Source organism: Bos grunniens, chromosome 7, assembly GCF_055505025.1.
Source record: "Bos grunniens cultivar Pamir isolate PY7600 chromosome 7, Bosgru_T2T1.0, whole genome shotgun sequence".
Classification (NCBI taxonomy): domain Eukaryota; kingdom Metazoa; phylum Chordata; class Mammalia; order Artiodactyla; family Bovidae; genus Bos; species Bos grunniens.
In genome coordinates this window covers 90302423-90317726 of record NC_141171.1, presented here as the reverse complement: position 1 = coordinate 90317726, position 15304 = coordinate 90302423, and the positions used below count along the sequence as shown (strand labels likewise).

At 37.7% G+C, this 15304-nt stretch overlaps 1 protein-coding gene across 6 annotated transcripts in view; it reads right to left on the bottom strand.

Annotated features, from left to right (window-relative positions):
- The window catches only part of ADGRV1 (adhesion G protein-coupled receptor V1), a 542962-nt gene that overhangs the window by 355051 nt on the left and 172607 nt on the right, over positions 1-15304 (bottom strand). For 5 of the 6 annotated variants that reach the window (XR_015168194.1, XM_086413040.1, XM_086413044.1 and 2 more), the window contains 7 exons: positions 14527-14703; positions 13985-14164; positions 11868-12047; positions 8441-8605; positions 4509-4626; positions 2510-2633; positions 68-206 (listed from right to left, as the gene is read on the bottom strand). Coding sequence is in view for 4 of the 6 variants with exons in the window: in XM_086413040.1 (XP_086269166.1) it covers positions 68-206; positions 2510-2633; positions 4509-4626; positions 8441-8605; positions 11868-12047; positions 13985-14164; positions 14527-14703 (1083 nt within the window). In the remaining 2 variants the exon portion in view is untranslated. Of the gene's footprint in view, positions 1-67; positions 207-2509; positions 2634-4508; positions 4627-8440; positions 8606-11867; positions 12048-13984; positions 14165-14526; positions 14704-15304 lie in introns of those variants that run through there. The other variant, XR_015168196.1, reaches the window with a different exon arrangement.

Sequence of the window (15304 nt, the reverse complement as noted above, 5' to 3'; positions counted from 1 at the left end):
CCCTACCCCCCAACCACACACGCACACTGACAGCAAAGGGCGTGACAGCAATCAGTAACCAAGATACCTGTATCACTACAACGGCCGCAGACTGTCCATCTCGCATCGCCAGCTTTCCTGATGTTTCAGCAAATTCCTCCAAGGAAGGAGGGACTATCCTCCAGGACACTGTGACCTCCCCAGAAATCGCTGGGCCACGAATAAGGCTACAACAATGTAAAGTGTATATTTCAGTACACTTTTATTGAAAGAGCTTTTCCTAGATATTTGCTGTGTCCTTCAACAATAACAAATGTTCATTTATTCCCAGAACATTATGCATTTTTTTAAACCTGGTGTTAGAGTACAGTTCATTTATACTGCTGTATTAGTTTCAGGTGTACAGAAAAGTGAATCACTTATGTATGTTCATATATCCACTCTTTTTTAGATTCTTTTCCCACATAGGTCATTATAGAGTATGAAGCAGAGTTCCCTGTGCTATACAGTAGGTTCTTGTTAGTTATCTATTTTACATATCAAAGTAAAGTTAAAGCGTCAGTTGTTCAGTCCTGTCCTACTCTCTGCGACCCCATAGACTGTAGACCACCACGCTCTTCTGTCCAAGGGATTCTCCAGGCAAGAACACTGGAGTGGGTTGCCATTCCCTTCCCCAGGATCTTCCAGACCCAGGGATCAAACCAAGGTCTCCCATGATGCAGGCAGATTCTTTACGATCTGAGGCACTGGGGAAGCCCCATTTTACACATAGCAGTGGGTATATATCGATCCCAATCTCCCAATTCATTCCTCCCCAACCCTACCCTCTGGTAATCATAAAGGTTTGCTTTCTGCATCTGTGGGCCTATTTCCATTCTGTAGGTACGTTCATTTGCACCCTTTTTTAGATTCCACATACAGGCGATAGCATATGATATTCGCGTTTCCCTGCTTGACTTACTTCATTCAGTACCAATTCATTCCTCCCCAACCCTACCCTCTGGTGATCATTTGTTTTCTGCATCTGTGGGCCTATTTCCATTCTGTAGGTACGTTCATTTGCACCCTTTTTTAGATTCCACATACAGGCGATAGCATATGATATTTGCGTTTCCCTGCCTGACTTACTTCATTCAGTACCAATTCATTCCTCCCCAACCCTACCCTCTGGTGATCATTTGCTTTCTGCATCTGTGGGCCTATTTCCATTCTGTAGGTACGTTCATTTGCACCCTTTTTTAGATTCCACATTCAGGCGATAGCATATGATATTCGCGTTTCCCTGCCTGACTTACTTCATTCAGTACCACAGTCTCTAGGTCCATCCATGTTGTTGCAAATGGCATTATTTTAAGAACATTATTTGCATTTAAATAACCGTATCTATCAGCTATAAAGCAAATGAAAGTCAGATAATCCCAAGACAACACCCAAAATACCGAGCTTGTATAAATCTGCTTGACAAGAATACTGGCAAAAGCTGCACACTAAAAGCATAAGGTTGAAAGGAATTTAAAAAAAAATGCATGTACAGATTCTTCACCTACTACACAAGGTACAAAGCTCAAACAGACTAAAGAACAGGAAACACTTCATACATGCAATACTACTGGAAAAACAACCAAAAAGATAAAAGTTTTAACATAAATCCAGCTATTTTATTGATAGTTGCTATTCCACCCCTCATGAGAGAATTTATTTATTTTTTTGAGAGAATTTATAATAAACAAAATTGCCTATGATCATAATGTTGTTGTTGTTTTGTTTAGTTGCTAATTTGTGTCCATATTTTTTGAGATCCCTTGGATATATAGCCCACCAGGCTCCTCTGTTCATAGGATTTTCCAGGCAAGAATACTGGAGTGGGTTGACATTTCCTTCTCCAGAGGATCTTCCCAACCCAGGGATCTAACCTGCATCTCCTGTGTCTCTTGCATTAGCAGGCAGGATTCTTTACCACTGCACCAGCTGGGAATATCTTAGTTATATAACAGGTCCTAATTTTAGAACATCTTAAAATCTTTGATTCAGATGATTTTTTAAGGAATGATTTTGTAGCTCAGATATACAAGTAGCTCCTATTTTATGGCATAAATGACAAAACAGGGCTGAGAGCTAGACGTTGCTGAGATCTCTTGACATCGCTCAATGTGCTTTCCTCGTCATGGGCTCTGCAAATCATCTAAAAACCACAAACCTCAGATTTAACATCCTGCTACCTGCTAAGTCGCTTCAGTCGTGTCTGACTCTGTGCGACCCCATGGACTGCAGCCTACCAGGCTTCTCCATCTATGGGATTCTCCAGGCAAGAACACTGGAGTGGGTTGCCATTTCCTTCTCCAGATTTAACATCAAGACAGGTCAAAACATACCTTCAGTGTTTATAAAAAATGTGCTCTTACCACAGGATTGTACCAGTTTATAAGAAGAATATGTCTGCACTGAGAGCAATGTATTCAGGGCACAAAAATGCTAATTAAATGCAACTTCAAAATTCTCACCTGGGCAATAAAAGTCATGAAGCCCTTACCTGATGATGGCAGTACCATTATATTTTGCTGAGGGTTCTCCAATGAGGATATGCCTAGATGATGGAGCTATCCCAACTTCTCCAGATGCTCCCTTATCTCCTCGAATGATTATTGATGCGCTACCTGAGTTCAAGATGATACATAATACCGCTCATGTAGAAAACACATGTATTTACTTAATACACGCCTGGCAAAGTTCTAAGGGATTTACATATACTAATCCTGTGAGTTAATCTTCATGATAAGCATATAAGTTAGGTACTAATATTATTCTCATTTTACCAATGAAGACATGTAAGCGCAGAGAGGCACTGAACACACTAAGGCAAATGACTTGCCCACAATCACATTTTAATGAAAAGGATAAAGTGGGCAGTACTTCCAATACCACTCCCATGACAAGCAAGTATGGGACTGCATTCTACCCTATGCATTAATCCACTCCTACAGTAACCATTCTGCAGTTCACTATAAGTGGCTATGTGGCTACCTCTGTTAGCTATGTAGCAAAAGCAAGAGTTCTTGGGGACCCATTTTTTTTTAAATTTTCTGACAATCATTTGCTTCTAAGTGTTTATAAAATGTGTCAAGTATTCCTACGAAAATGGAAATAAAAATCATATCAAGTACTTTGAGTATTCATGTCATAATCTGGCACTACCTTAAATGAGCTTGTTTCCAGAAGCACACATTAGAGTTTCAAGAAACAAAGGATGGGATTATTACACTATCACTTTCTGTGGCAATGGGTTAAAGCACCAACAGGGGTTTGTCAAGTGTAAGTATGTCACAGTTAGGAATACATTATGAATTTGTTTATATTAACAAATGATTTACCTTGATCCACCGGTATACTCTTGTTCTTGCATCTAATTAGTCCATAGAAACATCAACTCTGCTGAGTAACACAATGTAAATAACTGAGCTAGCTGACTTAAGATTTATGTAAGAATATAATGCAAAGATATGATTGACTCGAATGCCTGAAGGAAAGTACTCTAGATAAAATGCAAAAAGATTAACTACCCTAGGTGACACCTGGGGTGACTGCATATGATACTCTCTACAATTCTAAGAGTTTCCTTGGCCACGGAATCCTGCTTCTTTGGCCACAAACCCTTGCACAGGATGAAGTTCTTAATTTCAAAAAAGGACATGCAACAGGAACTAAGCTTTCATATCAACGTTGCTGTGCCATTGTTTATGGCATTACATAATGAAACCATTTTAGCACCATTAATCCTCTTTCTCCAGATGTAAGAAACAAATTCTCACATGGACCATAGGCAAATGAGAACTATGATACCTGTTTCTGAAATGCTGAAATATCTAAGTAGTTATTTTATGATGAAAACAGGTATAGATAGGCTGAAAGAGACATAAATAACAGGCTAAGTTTTAAAACAACATTTTATTACAAAAGTAACTGTGGTCATTTTAAGTATGCATAGAAAATACAGATACTCAAAAGCCACCATCAACATTTCAAGTACATAATTCCTAATGTTTATGACATGCACATGAAAACTGGGATTACACTGAACATGTTACAAAGCCAGTTTTATGAACGTAAAAATTATCCATGTAATTAAATGTTCTTAATTTTGATGCAAGTAAGGCTTTTTCTGCCACATTTTTTGAATACCTGCAGACTTTTCTGTTAAATTTAACCAGTCCCCTGCTGTTGGGTCATTTAGGAAGCTTTCATATTTTACTTTATGAACACTACTAAAGTAAACATCTTTATGTTTTTTAAAAAATCACACAGCTAGGGAGTATGAAAACCCTGGCATGCGACCCTACCAATGCTGCACGTTATAATTTTAGCTTTAAAAAGTCCTTAGCTGTCATACAAGTAGGAAATAACATCCTCATGTTTTAACAGACAGTTTATGAATTATAAAAGCAAACAGTAACCATCATTGTAACTACTGATTATTTGGTCACATTTTTCCAAAAAAATACTTTTTAATTTCCAAAAATGTCGCACTCTCTCACCTTTTACTGGAGATATTTCTACCTCATCAACTGAGAGCAGCTGAATGGTGAAACGCCTGTCCTCCTCCAACGTGGCGTCCTGAAGTGTGTGCAGCACAATGGTCTTCTGGGACTCAGTCTACACCAAATGAGAGGAGAACACGTGTTTTCAAAGTGGCCAAACTTAAATTTTGAATGTTTTCATCAGCAGAATGACATTTAAGTTCATAAGCATTTTTTAAAGATGCCCTCTCTTTAAACCCTTTAGAATTACGGGTTTCTTCCAGAGATAATTATTACATAAAAATTAGCTCTGAGCAAAAATCCCATTAAGATTCTTAACAGGAAGAAGGGAAAAATTTTGAACACAACTTTCAAATTTACTGAAAAAATTTACTCTCAGCTCAACCACTGAGAGTTGAATCACTTGAGTTAAATGGCCACAGCATGATATAAGTAAATCACAGTGAGAGGTGTAATACTTATAAGGGTTATCTACCTACTATCCCTTTTTGCTTTTTGCTTTCTACCCACTCCTGCTTCCTTCCTATTCCTTCCGCAGGTGTTGATCTCAAGAGAGCTCATATTATTCCTTCCCTCTCTGGTCTTACACTTAGCTCAGTAATTTCTTGGAACATATGGTAAGTTTTCAGTACAGATTGGAAGAGAAAGAACAAGGAAAAGCAAATACACAGAAGACAACACGCTTAATACTTTGCGAGGTAACCATGACAGAAATCATTTTTATCTTTAAGGTCTCCTCCGATGCTGACTGAATAAAGTCCAATTTTTCCCATGCATCACTGAATAATTTTCCACAGTTTGAATTCTGCCGTTTATTTCTTCTTATCTCAGTATTGCAAGCTTCCCTGGTGGCTAAGTGGTAAAGAAGTCGCCTGCCAGTGCAGGAGATGCAGATTCGATCCCTGGGTTGTAAAGATCCCCTGGAGAAGGGAATGGCAATCCACTCCGGTATTCTTGAGTGGAAAATCCCATGGACAGAGGAGCCTGGGGGGCTACCGTCCAAGGGCTGGCAAAAGATTCAGACATGACTTAGAGACTAAACAATAAGACTCTTAGTTCTGCAATCATCTTTTCTTTGAGATTTTTATGAATTAAAAGTATTATTTTAATCGCTTCACTCTAGTTGCTCTTTCTTCAGAGTTCCTTTTTTTCTATTTTATAGTACTATACTTCTTAAAAATCTTATATAAGAGCTGCTGCTGCTGCTGCTAACTTTCTTCAGTCGTGTCCAACTCTGTGCGACCCCATAGACGGCAGCCCACCAGGCTCCCCTGTCCCTGGGATTCTCCAGGCAAGAACACTGGAGTGGGTTGCCATTTCCTTCTCCAATGCACGAAAGTGAAGTCGCTCAGTCATGTCCGACTCTTCGTGACCCCATGGACTGCAGCCTACCAGGCTCCTCCGTCCATGGAATTTTCCAGGCAAGAGTACTGGAGTGGGGTGCCATCACCTTCTCTGGTGTGCCTAGCTACACGCCATTTGTTAGAGTGGAGATATAGGTATGTCAGAGCTGAATATCCAAGAACAAAGCTGTTATGCAGAAGTAAATGAAAAGCACCAGGTTGCGGAGCAAAGAACAAGATGGAGGGAGTCATATCCAGGGTCACCCACAAGCTTATCCCTCCTGGTGTTCAGTACTCTGAACAAGGATGGCCCTATTCCCTTGGGGGAAAGATCAGACTATTTGCCACTTTGGCATGAATATCCTGCTAACATCAGAAAACCTTTCTAATCATCTGGGAAGCAGATCTAGTGATTAGAATCCAGTAACTGAAAACTGACTGTTCATTATTACTATGTGAAATCACTAAGGAAATTTCAAAGTAATCTCTAAATTATTCTCATGCCAAGTGAGGATTTTACAGAGGGCTAGGCCATGTAACTGAGAGGTCTCCTGGGCCATCACATATCAAAATCTAAGACATGAGTGGTTGAAACATCTGTGACATCTGACGTGGGATCACTAATTCCATTAGAGAAACCAATACCTCAAAAAAGGCGGCAGAATGTCCCAAGTGGCAAATGGATTGCCAGAGGGCATCACTGACTCCATGGACTGTCCATGGAATTCTCCTGGCTAGAATACTGGAGTGGGTAGCCATTCCCTTCTCCCTTCCCAACCCAGGGATCAAACCCAGGTCTCCCACATTGCAGATGGATTCTTTACTAGTTGAACCACCAGGGAAGCCCAATCACCAATTAGAAAATTGAAAGAAAAAAATGTATTTGCTTCTGTGTTGCCTGGTGTTGAAAGCTCTCATAAAAGGTCACTAGACTCAAAAAAAAAAAAAAAAAAAAAAGACTATGTTTCATTGGAATTATCTTATCTTTAAATGTATGGTCAGTTTTCTTTTAGAAGGCCACCTTGGGGACCTTCTACTCTCTTATTTTTTATCTCGTTTACAGAAATTCATCTGCTTAGACTTTCTACATCTACTATATATCTATTAGAATCAATTTCATATAGGCGTTTACATTTGAGGCCTGGCGTGTTGCAATTCATGGGGTTGCAAAGAGTTGGACGCAACTGAGCAACTGAACTGAACCGAACTGATACAAAGTAATCTCTTACAATTTTATGCTTTTAACAGTTTTAACTGTTTAAGAGTTTTTAACTCTTTTAACTGTTTAAGAGTTTTTAACTCTTTTAACAGTTCTTTCTTACTTGGTCTTATCCTGTGAGATTATTTTTTGTGGCTTTTTAAAAAACTTATCCACCAGTTCTACAGTTTTTCTGGGTTTTAACTAATTCCCTTTTGTTTTCATTGTTATGAATTTAAGAATGATTTATGCGAACGTGAAAGTAAAAACCATGAAAGACGGATAAATCCAGACTCCCCAGTTTCTTCTCTTGTCTACTTGTCTATCCCAAAGCCAATCATACTATCGTATTTACCTCTAATACATACTATCTTAAATTCAGTTGGGGAAGGCCAGCCTCCATCCTTCTTTGTGAGTTTCTTGCTATTCTTGGTCTTTTACATCTCCATAAAGGTTTTAGAATCAGCCTGTCAATTCTCTTCCACTTTGCCATCCCTCCTTCCAGGATAAAAGACCTCAGAGTCTGGCTGATAACTACTAGTTGGCTCTAGTTAGAATGGAGTCATGGAAACCCTGTGCTTGGATTAACTGGGAGGAAGGTACAGCCAGGATTCCTTCCGAGAGGCTCTGTGTTCTATGTTTTAGAGCTGAAAGTTCTACGGGTAAGAAGACATCATGGATCATTTTAAGCAGGAAATGGCAAAACAAGATCTTCCTTTCAGAAAGGCAGGAGGAGAAAGGAATGAGACAGGACGAGATGGTTGGATGGCATCACTGACTCAAGAGACATGAGTTTGAGCAGACTCCGGGAGATGGTGAAGGACAGGGAAACCTGGTGTGCTGCTGTCCATGGGGTCACACAGAGTCGGACACGACTGACCGAAAAAAATAAATCAGAGGCACAGATGATGGACAGAAAAAAGATTTGGAGTGGGACCATCAGTTAAAAGATTACCCAAGGAGAGATGATGGAGGCATGGACTGTCACAACCATGACAGAGCAGGAGGAACAGAAAGAAAGGGTATTTAAAAGGGAACACTGACCAATCTCAGTTGTCAAATATATGCAAGAGTTACAGGACAGATGGAGATGGGGACGGCAGCTGGATGCCCGGCTTGCTTGGCCGGTTTTGCCCTCAATCAGGGGAGGTAATGTGGACAGCAGAGTAGTTTTAATGGTTGGATGTAGGCAGTGTCAAAACTAAATTTGATTTCAGACATTTAGGGGTGTGTATGTATGTGTGATTTTCCCACGGTGCATATGATTTCAAAAAATTCCAGACATAGTGAATACTATTAATATCAAATGAATTTATAAGCAATACTATGGAAAAGAACATCAAAGACAAATTAGAGAAAAACTGCAAGCATCCTGACAATGACTATACCTCATTAAAATGAAGCGTCCCACTTAAAGGACTGAGGTCATCCTTAGCCATCTCGTCTAGGGTCCACTGAAGTCGGACAGCTCCTTTACCTCCTGGGGACCGGACAACGGTCAATGTCACATATGAATCAGGGTCATCAGACAAAAGGGATTCATCTACCATTACCTGAAAAAGAGAAAATCAACCGCAATTTCTGAATCTAGAGTTCTATTCATGGAATCACGTGGCAGAAAAAAAAAAAAAGCTTCACCAAATCCCATTCTCTTTTTGTCCTAGACACTCAGCTACTTGGCATTTCCTAACTTCTTTTGCAATTAGGTGGAGATTGTTATGGAATATCTGGCATAAAAAATAGAGGCAGAGCCTGCTAATCACAGTCTGGCCAACAGTTTCCCACACAATCTCCATATTCCCTTTGTCTCCATTTGCTGGGTGATTAGAGGAGGCAGAGTCACAGATGGAGAGTCTAGTGCCTGAGATGCCAGTTGGAGAAGAGGTATTCATAAGACCCCAACTTGGAAGAACATCATAGGACTTTGGCATAAAGAAGAAATAAACTATTAAGGAACTGAGATTTAGGGATTCTTTTTATGGTAGTAAGACTCCCCACATAATACAGACCTAATATGAATTACACACATTGACTCTGTGAAGCAAAGTACAAACTGAGCCTATTCCATGCATTTGCTATGTAAATACAAAAATATGGCACAACACCTTCCATTTTCAAGAAAGACACCTATTTGCGGTTGTTTTTTTTTTTTTAATGACATTTTGCATTGGTGCCAAGAGTAGAGATTTGGAGCCAACTGATATTTATTGGGACTTCCCCAGTGGCTCAGATGGTAAAGCATCTACCTACAATGCAGGAGACCCGGGTTCGATCCCTGGGTCAGGAAGATCCCCTGGAGAAGGAAATGGCAACCCACTCCAGTACTCTTGCCTGGAAAATCCCATGGATGGAGGAACCTTCTTACATATACTATGGGCCTCCCTAGTAGCGCAGACAGTAAAGAATCTTCCTGTAACACAGGAGACCCAGGTTCAATCCCTGAATCGGGAAGCGCCCCTGGAAAAGGGAATGGCTACCCACTCCAGTATTCGTCCTTGGAGGATTCCATGGACAGAGGAGCCTGGTGGGCTACAGTCCATGGGGTCAGACATGACTGAGCAACTAATATTTTCACCTTACCTTATTTAAGCCTCACAAAAACTAAGAAATCTGAGGGCCAAAGATATACATCTATTAGGAGAAAAGGAATCTGGGATTTAGTTATAATAATTTGATTTCACACTAACTGTTGTTCATACCACTCCTCAGAGACCAAAAATATCAAATAAGAGAGAGTTAAGTGAGAAAGAAAAAAAATCCATTATTAACAAACTGCATATATAAGTCCTTTTTGTTTCTATAAATAGTAACATTCTAGTTTCAGCTTCACAAGTGTATTTCCATAAGTCTCTGCTTTACCCAGGGCTTTGGTATATTTAGCACATTGTCCTGGGAGCAGCTTATTAATTTTGACAGATTAATACCAATAATCTTGTCTCAGGGTTTTTCAATTCTGAATCTAATCAGTATTACCAAATAATGCTACCAGAATATGCACTATGTGCACAAAATACTGTATCTTATAGATACACATTAAATTCCATGTTATCAAGAGCTTCTGGCTGAAAAAAAAGATAAGATATAAGGAAAGGAGCCACAAAGGGTGAGCAACAAGCTACTGCTATTGTTATCAACAAGTAAAATAGCAATTGACACCTACTGAGGGTAAAGCCCAATTATATATGCTTTACATTTAACAACTCACTCCTCACGACAAGAGTTTGGACACCTTAGATCTTACTTTTAGATGATTAGACAAGTTGGAAATCTGAGGCTCTTACAGTAAGACAGTAGTACCCAGATCAAGGGTACACTAAGGCTTTTGCAGTAAACTTTACAACTGCAGCTAAAATTAAATGAATAAATAGAAATTTTTTATGAATAATAGTGGAACTCTTCATTTTCTCAAAAAGTGAGAGAAACTCGTAAAGACACTCCCCAACAGCTAAGTCCAAAAGTGTGACTAAGTGAAAAGTAAAAACATTATTATAAGGTTTCATCAACTGGAGGCTGGACTACTTAAACCCTGAACATTTATAATCTAACCTCGAAGCTAATAGAGAATACATTTTTAGCACATTGCATATATTTTATAAAAATAAACTGCATATTCATATACACTATTACTCTGCATATATGCAAAGAAGGCCTGGATGGAAATATAATCAAATACTAATGTATGTACCTTAGAGCAGTAATATTATGGCTTTTTTCTTTATACCTTTTGTATTTCCCAGACTTCTTAGGCTGCCTGCAAAACACTCACGGATACTCTCGTGTGAATCTTCCACCCTTTACAAAACACTTACTTCCACTCATTCCTTTCTCAAGGAAGAGTATCATGAGACTACAGCAGCAGAAGTACTGTGTTCTTTTATAGTTTCCATTTTCTTATGAAGTTGAAATTTCAATGATCAAATAATTAGGCCGTTATTAGTGTCTATCTAAATTGTGGTGCAAGCCGTAGTTCTAGCCTTGCAGCCAAAGAAAAGTAAAGATAATAAGCATTAGAACTATTTGCTGTTATTTAAAATGATCTAAGGTGAATTACTGATTATCTATAAGTGACAAAATAAAGGGAATGGCGACACAGGAGCCAGAAAAGTTGATGTACATAAAAATTATCTAAAGATTCGTATGGCTGTTTCATCCTGAAACTTCCTTTGAAAGATAAAATCATAGAAATTATAATGTAATCATTATGTCAATAATTATGATACACTTTATTTTATATTTAAGGTGTAGAGATAATTTAGTACGAGTCAAGGTTTTTCTCTCTCAGAGGCTGAACCAATAATAATTGGGCTCACTCTTGCAGGTCTTGAAAGCAGGCAGTCAAGGAGAAGTAAGAGGGGAGAGAGAAGAAATACAAGGAAATACATGAGTCAGGGCTGATTGTAGTGTTTTGTTCAATATAAATCAAGATAGAAGACCCAAGAAGTGAGGAATATAAATCTCTCCCCAGCCAAACCATCCTGGGGTCAGGACGTAACAGAATCTGGATGGCAGTCTGGTAGCAGAGCAGGTAGAGAACAGAAAGTCCAGAAAAGTACCTCGTGGTCTGTCACAGCCAATAATGGAAATGTGTTCTCCTTTTTAACTGCCTGATGCTAAGAGCTCTCATTCCTGTGAAACTGCCTAGGTTCGAGGACTGGCCCCTAATTCAACAGTCCACTCAAAAGAGCCTTGAGAAAAGAAGCTTTAAGTAAAGAGTAATGAAATCTAGAAAAAAAGAAAATTACCTTTCTGCTATAAATGAAATGAAAAATGAGCCTAGAGGAAAGCACCCCGCACCCCCTGATATATTTCACTTACAGTCTTTTCTTCAAATCCAAATACTCCAAATGGAGAGTCATTTTGCGGAATAACAACAGTTACCACAACGTCATCGCCAAGTCTGCCACCTCCAGCCACCTTGATTAAGGAAATATTGAACATCTCCAAGAGCTCAAATTCATCATCATCAATTATGGTGATTTCTATCACTGCCGTAACCTATAAAAGAAAAGAAGGAAGAAAGGAAAGAGGGAGGGAGAGATAGAAGAAGGAGGGGGAGAGGCAGGAAGGATAGAATGTGATACTAATTTTCGATGGCAAACATTTTTAGTAGAAATTTAGAAACATAGTACCAAAGAAAAAAGCAGGCATTTTCACCTGTTATGTTCATAATATTATTTTAAAGTCATATATTTATAGTATTTCAAAGTCAAAAGGTTTCAGTTCATTGTTTCCAAAATAAAGGAAATTACATAGTAATAAAATATAGTTACAGATTCAAAAAAAAAACAATGAAGTCTTATTCTTGAACAAAAATATTTTAAATGTCATGCAGGTTCTAATAGCCATTGCCCAAACATAAATTTTAGTATATTTGGTATTAATATGACCTGATATAAAACTGTACCTCATAAATGATTACTATCTTCTGCAACTAAAGTAAATCCTTTTGGTTCCAAATTATTGTTCGTGTTATTACAAGGGAAAAAGACAAGAATGAGAAAATCCAAATTCTATTATTAGAAGTTTGTGATTAGGGGTTTATTCATCTGCCTGGCTCTATGTTAAAAGTTTTTATAACTTATAATTCGATCCAGCTTGTAATATAACTATTGGTCACAAAAATATTCCAGCTGTATGTCCATATTTAAAATCCTTTCTTGTATCCCAGAGGGAAATGCCATAGACATTTATCGAGAAATGGTTCTCCTACCTAAAACCACCTTTAATATAACAGAGAAAATGAAAAACCTGGATGCCATACTCATGGAAACAGAAACCTGAATAAAATCAAAGGCTAAAATATAAGCTTATCCAAATGCCTGCACCTCGTCAATACTGTGGAACACAGAATACTTGCCCTACAGGATGTTAAATTTAAGAACAGTGATGATTCAAAGGATGCTAAGTGATGGGACTTTAACTTTTTGAAAAGAATAAGCTACTGATAATATAAAGTTAGAAGGCCACCTCAACAAAAGTAAATTTGTTTCTACTTTTAATGTAAAATCTACATTTCCCTTCCTCTTAGTAGAAAACGTTTTATAGTCCAAAATTTGCTAAAACCTCATGATTTCAAATATGAACAGCAGACCTTTATGTGTAGGAAACTCTAGATCTGCGTGCTTATCTTTCAGCAGTACCTACTATCCCCCAAGGGCAACTAATAAGTTGATGTACACTATGCATATCTGTGCAGGCAAAATCGGACTGCGTGTAAATCGATACTGCTCTTTGAAATTATTAACAGTTTCATGATTGTTCACGTGCTTTGTCCACTTACTGATTTAAAAATTTATGAAAACATCTTATGCTTACATATTGCAAAATGCCCAATTCACAAGCTTACAAATCTTAAGGAATATTTTGTAATTTTAGCACTGGTTGACCCAAATCTAGAATACTGCTTTTCAGTTTTTTCCAGTTTTAACTACTATGCTCCTGTTCTATCACTTCAGTCTTTTTTAATTGTTAAAAAAAAAAAACAAACTGTTGGATAACAATAAATGTACACAATAAATATCTTTAGTAATAAATGTACAAACTTTTGGTGCAAATCCTAAATAAATATTTATATTTATAAACATTAAAAAACAGAATAAAAAAACCTAAAATTCATAGGAATAGTCTAGTTCATCAGGCAATATTTTATACATTCTTAGGCACCTCTAAGCCAATTATTATCCTTTTATAACTTTATTTAAAATAGAATACAAAGTGGGAAAGCTCAGAAAGGGTGAGATTCTTGCTTATTTATATCCTCTCTCCATGTCCATTAATAAATTATACATTACCTAACAATATCTCTGTTAGCCTGACATGGGAATTTAGAATATTATACATTTAGCCATCACCACTGCACGTTCATTTGGTAGATGCCTATAAAATGTCTGAAGTACAACCAAAAACTGCTAATATGTCTGTGACTAACATACCTGTCTATCTGCAAATTCAAGAATCCCATGAGACGGCTTAAAGTCTTCCAGGCCAGCACTGTCCACTGTTGCTTTCCAATAAACCTTTACTGCCCCAAAGCTTCCAGCCAGCCGAACTACAGGAATTTGAAGAACGTTCAGGGGTGGAGGCACCTCATAGGCAGTAATAACTCCAACATCCTTTAAGTAAAGAATATGTAAGTTAAAATGCAAGACAAAAGTAACTCTTACAATTCATCACTATTTAAATTTATTATCTCTACTACTAGTTCTTATACTTTACTCTTCAAATTAATAGCTGGATATAAGTATGCATATTCAGTCTTCAGAACTCTTACATTTAAATGTATTATAAATAAACTTGCTTAATCCCTTGGTCTAGCTCAAAGAGAGCTTAAGAATTAGTCTATAAGAAAAACTTTGAGAGATATTTATTAATATCTACAATAAAAGTAAATTATTTTTCAGAAAATACGGGACACTGGCCCAATCAGCAGGTGCAAGCTTTTGTATTACTATAAGTATGTGAAAGTTCATCTCACTCTGGTAACGTGGAACTTAAAAATTCCTCTGGGATCATCATTTTCTTCAATCATTATCTCAGCCATTTCCAGCCCCGGCCTTCGCACACTGGGCTGTCCTGCAGAGAAGTCAGAGTTCACCAGGCGCACCTCCATGATGCTGACAATAAAGCCTTCCTCCAGCTCGGGAACATCATCCTAGGTGCCAAGAACCAAGGGAGAAGAGAGAGAGACGGGGTCTTATTTTTTAAAACACATTCAATTTGCAATGGAAATGTAATATTTTTCAGTAAAAAAATGACATCCACAGGAATAGGCTGCTCTACCACACACACACAAAAATATTCCTTTTTTATGTTTTAATACATTTCTATTGACAACCTCAGAATCTAAGGGGATATTTAAGCATATGGATGATGTTACCCAATGGAAGCCACACACTCATGAGCAAGTAAAATAAATTAAAAAAAAAATCTATCCTACAATTTTGACCACATACTATTGAATATGTTCTATATATATGACAGTCCCTCAATTTAGGAGAAGGTGGTAAATGCTTCATACATCTTAAAAATGAAAGTTCTACACTTTAAAAAATCTAATTATAATCTTATATTTTAATTAACTTTAAAAAAATTGTTATCTTATTTTTCAATAGGTAATAAAAAATTTCAAAAGCTAGAACACTTAGTGAAAATGAAAGGAAGTCTCTGTTCTATCCCTCATGTCTTTCCAGAATGTCCTCTCCATAAGCCACTATTATCTAATACCATGAATACCACTATTAATAACACTATAT